The sequence below is a fragment of the Octodon degus genome, unplaced genomic scaffold (assembly GCF_000260255.1).
Source record: "Octodon degus isolate 3935 unplaced genomic scaffold, OctDeg1.0 scaffold00055, whole genome shotgun sequence".
In the NCBI taxonomy this organism is placed as follows: domain Eukaryota; kingdom Metazoa; phylum Chordata; class Mammalia; order Rodentia; family Octodontidae; genus Octodon; species Octodon degus.
This window is the reverse complement of record NW_004524631.1, coordinates 3390779-3395332: the sequence shown is the minus strand read 5'-3', so window position 1 is coordinate 3395332 and position 4554 is coordinate 3390779. Positions and strand designations below refer to the sequence as shown.

The 4554-nt window shown below is 37.0% G+C and overlaps 1 protein-coding gene across 1 annotated transcript in view; it reads right to left on the bottom strand.

The window, feature by feature from the left end:
* Nucleotides 1-255: 255 nt before the first annotated feature.
* Nucleotides 256-4554, bottom strand: part of Spata16 (spermatogenesis associated 16) — a 308782-nt gene continuing 304483 nt past the window's right edge. The window contains exon 11 of the mRNA XM_004633441.2: nucleotides 256-505. Coding sequence (XP_004633498.1) covers nucleotides 383-505 — 123 coding nt within the window. The 3' untranslated portion in view covers nucleotides 256-382. The remainder of the gene's footprint in view (nucleotides 506-4554) is intronic.

Genomic DNA, 4554 nt, shown 5'->3' with positions numbered 1-4554 from the left:
TACTCTCTTCCTAGTGGTAATAGTTCTTACTAGATACACATGGATATAAACTTATACTAGGAGGAAATTTGGGTGTACTTGGTATCCTTCCATCAATTTTAAAAGAACAAAGCAGGTGAAAGAGGTATCAATGGTTGTTTTATGTTATTTAACTAGACAAGAGAAATTTGAACAGGAGGCAAGTCAAAATTGCTGACAACATTTATTTCTGCCAGTTGGGATTAATGAAGTATAGAATGTCTTTGCTTAAGGCACACCAAGGGGAGCAGCACCTTGTCCCTTAAGTGGCAGTGTTTGTTATCCAGCTGTCACGGTTGGGGTGGTAGCCACCCTTGGCTCCTTATCTGGGGCTTCTACGTGGTAAGTACTGTCACCCCAGGGACTAGCTTTGCTGTAGAGTTTGAAGGCGCTTCAGTTTTGACTTTTGTCGCCGAGCAGTTCTGAGTTTTTTAGTTTTTAAGAAACTGTCCTCGAGTTGATATAGAAAATTTTCAATTCGTCCAACCTAGAAAAAGTGAACAAATACAACAAGGTTTATTGTTGGCTTCCTGAATTTTGTGTTCTTAGGAAAATGGTGGAATGCTTAAAATTGAAAGACACATATGTCCATATTGGAAGAGAACTGGCAGAGACAGGAGGGATTCGACATAAAAGCCTGCTTCTGTTTCCATTTCAGGCTTCCTTGTCTTTTCAAACATGGCACAAGCGGATGGGACTTGGCTTCATCATTCAGACCTACATTCTGAGAATGGAAATGGGGTTACCATCGCCATTCTGGTTTTAGTAGTCAGTGAAAGCGGGGATTTCAAAAGGAAGTGGATAGTGAAAAATTAATCCACAGCCAACCTTGCTCTACTTCTTTTATAAAAAATAAGAGACAAAATGACAAATTTAACCATCCTAAAAGCCAGCAATTCTAACACGTATGCACCGTAGCCACACTGTCTTGGCAAGAACCATTTCTCCTTTAAATCCAAAGGAAAACTTGAAAACAAGCTGCATTTCCTTAAGAATGCCATACTCCAAGAAATAGGACAAAAGCCTTAAAAAACAATATTTTGAAAAAAGAAAACAGTCTTTTTCTAAAGAAAGCTTACAATTACTTATAGTTGGTTGAATGCATTTATACAATTTGTCTGAGAGAACTACCATATGAAAGTTTACGTACATGCTGAATCAGGCTCTTATAAGAATCAGGAGATGTAACAATTCATGCGTAACATTGACTTCCACGACCTGCATATTGTGTTAATCTAACATTGCTTACTAAAGAGGCTGTTCTCATAAAGTTAGCTCAAACCTAGAGCACTTACTATTCAAGGTATCATCTACTTAAGATAAAAGCACTTAGAACTTCAGCCTTCCAATTTTGTACTCCATTTTCAAACTGTTTGATTTATCATTCAGAATAATATTCAAAAGATAATTCAGATTGTCAAAAAGAGAATAATGAAATAAGCACTCATCCATATATTATACTTAGGTCTTATTTCATACCAGGTGATAGGAACTGTCCATTGGGTCCCTTAAGAAAATAAGATAACGTGTTTATATGGAAAGAATTCTTTTTGAAAGCCTTATTGAAAAACTGTATCAGGTGAATTTTTCAGAAAGCATTTTGCCACTTCTGATGTGTTGTCATTGTAGGAGTTATCAAAACAGAATATATTGTTTTGATGTCATTATAGGCCTGAAGAGATAGTAGGTAGACAAACAAGCTGGCAGATGAAGCCACAGAATATTTTTAGATACCATCATGAAGTCAATACATTATTCTATGTATGCCATACATTTGTATTATCCAACTTCCACCAAGCTAATAAGTGAAAAGAAAAGTAATAGAGCACAATCAAGATGAAGGTAATGAACAACACTTTGCCATTACTTTAATAGTTGAGTTGATGACTTGTGGATGTTATTTGCACAGAAAATATATCATTTAAATCAAAGCTTTTTACAACTTAAATGCTTACCACTGGCCCAGATATAATTTGGAACTACAATCCTAATACAACAGCACCAAATTTTCTTCAGTGAGAGAAAAGGATGTAAAAATACCCTTTAAGTGGCAGCTGATTTTTGGGGTGATTTTTTTTTTGTGTGCCTGGCTCAGCCCACCCTATGGGCAGAGCTGGCATGGCATGTGGTACCAGGGATGGAATTGTAGTCCCTGTGCTTTTGTCTAAGCTTGCCTAAGCAGACGCTTTACTGCTGAGCCATCTCACTGGCCTGGGTAATTGTTTTTGATATGAGTGGTATTGACTAACTTGATTGCCTTTCATTGGAAAAAGACAAAGAAAAGACACAAAATATGACAGTGGACTAATGAGTACTATTGAACTAAACTAGGAAGTCTAGAGGTGACATTTTGTGCATGCCTAGCCTGGCCTGTGGGTTCATCTCCCAGCTTGTTTATCTACCTACTGTCTTTTCAGTCCTCTAATGACATGAAATTGATCACTTTAAATGATATAAATCTTATTATATCTTTACCTTATTTAGAAGTATTTTATCCATTTATTTACTTTTATTAGAACATGTTTACAGTATGTGCTGAGTGTATTCATTATGGGCAGTAGCACAGATATATAGCACATCTTCACTATTTTTAACTCCCTTCTCCTTCCTCTATCACTTGGTCTCCGCATTGGCTAAAGATCTATCTCCCTGTTTCCTATTATTTTATCTATTTATACTTTGGGTTTCTCATATAAATCATATGTTTAAGGTTGTGTTCCTGATTTATCTCACTTACCATTATAGACTCAAGGTTTATTTATTTTCTACCAATGACCCAAATTTACCCTTCTTTACTGCAGAGTAGTACTCTGCTGTGATATGCACCACATTTAAAAAATTATTGATATTATTTGTTAATGGAAATAGTTTAAATAACTACCTCTGGCCTCTACAAATCTGAGTGAACTAGTTTCATATGTGTTTTTAAGCTCTGACATCACTTTACTCAGTTGAACCTTGTAGTTCATTTCTGAGTTATCTAAGTATCCTTTTTTTTCTTTTTTTTGTGGTACCAGGAATCAAACTCAGAACCTTGCATTTGCCAGGCAGGTGCTGTGCCACTGAGCTACACCCCCAGTCGTATCTGAGTATCCTTGATCTTTCAAATATGATGACCTCTGTGTCTCTTAGAATCCTAACACAGCCTTTAGATTTTAGGCTAAACATCAGTGCTCCAAGGAAGTCCTTCTTTATAATCTAGGCAGGTCAGGTCCCTCAGTAATATATTTCCATAGCAGTTTATTCATCTCTGGATATGGTGATTTTTACATAATTGCTTTATTTTTAACAGAGGGGAAGCATCTTTACTGAAACTAAAAGGAAAATCTGTCAATATTTTAGAGCAGGGGAAAAAATCTTTGAGATATTGGTACAAGAGAATCATCACATAAACATAAATTTATCTTTAAAGATATTTCTTTGGTAGTATGAGAATTTCAACAATATTACTCCTTGCAGCTCATGAAGTAGTATATCTTCTTTGTCTTTTCACTTGAATTTAATACAGCAGGAATACAGTTTGCTGTATTATATAGGAACTACGTCCATACTGCCCACTATTTTCAGAAATAGAAGATGGTGGCATCTCAATAATCCTACTCTTTGATAATTGATCAGATTTAGAAAGAAATGTGTTTCCTGTACTCAGTGTGATGTTTGGGACAGAGTACACCAGGAGGTCCTCTCTTGCTAAGCATTACTTTAGCACCTCCACCATCCTCTTGTGATTGATTGCCCCACCTCAAAGCAAATTGATGGTAGCAAGGTGTCTCTGTGCTTCCAACAGTCAGCTGTGCAAACAACCCTGGTGAACAGGCAGCAAGAGCCCTGGGCCCTGCTCCTAGCTGGCTTTGGCATAGCCCTGCTCTCGGATCCCCAGGAAGTCTCTTTCCCTTTCTGAGCCTTGGGCTTTGCCAACATCTGGTGTTGAGAGAGGAGTGGCCTACAAATTTCCAAGGACACATCCAGGCAAACAATTCCATGACGCGTGCTCACTCCGGCACTAAGTAATCCAGTCCTAGAGATGAGTACTCACATTTTCAAATCAGAGTTTTTTTTTTCCCCTTAGATTATACCATTAGATGAATGGCACGGGGTGCAGGGAAGCAAGTCCATTTTAGCTCCTGTACTGGCTGAAGTGTAGGAGAGCTGCAACATGATTTCAGTATAGCTGGCTTTTATTTTATTTTATTTTTTTTTAAGAAAAGAAAAATGCTGGTTGAAGAGAAAATAGATTCATATAACTAAGAAGAACAGATTGCAAGTGATAGAAATTCTATAAAGCCTTTGGGAAAATAAAACACAAAGAAATATGTAAGTATTTCAGAAAGGAAATGAGTTGGGTTTTAGAACAGAGGCTTTTTTAGACCCTCTTTTTTGGTACATAATCTACTTGCTTAACTATATCAGATGGGCTAGTTGGTCATTCCAGGTCTAATTTTTCCATTTGCAAAATGGGTATGTAATATTTTCTTGTGTAGGTATGTGACAGTGCCGACTCAGTACTACAATGACAGGGAAATCAGAGACAAGGGC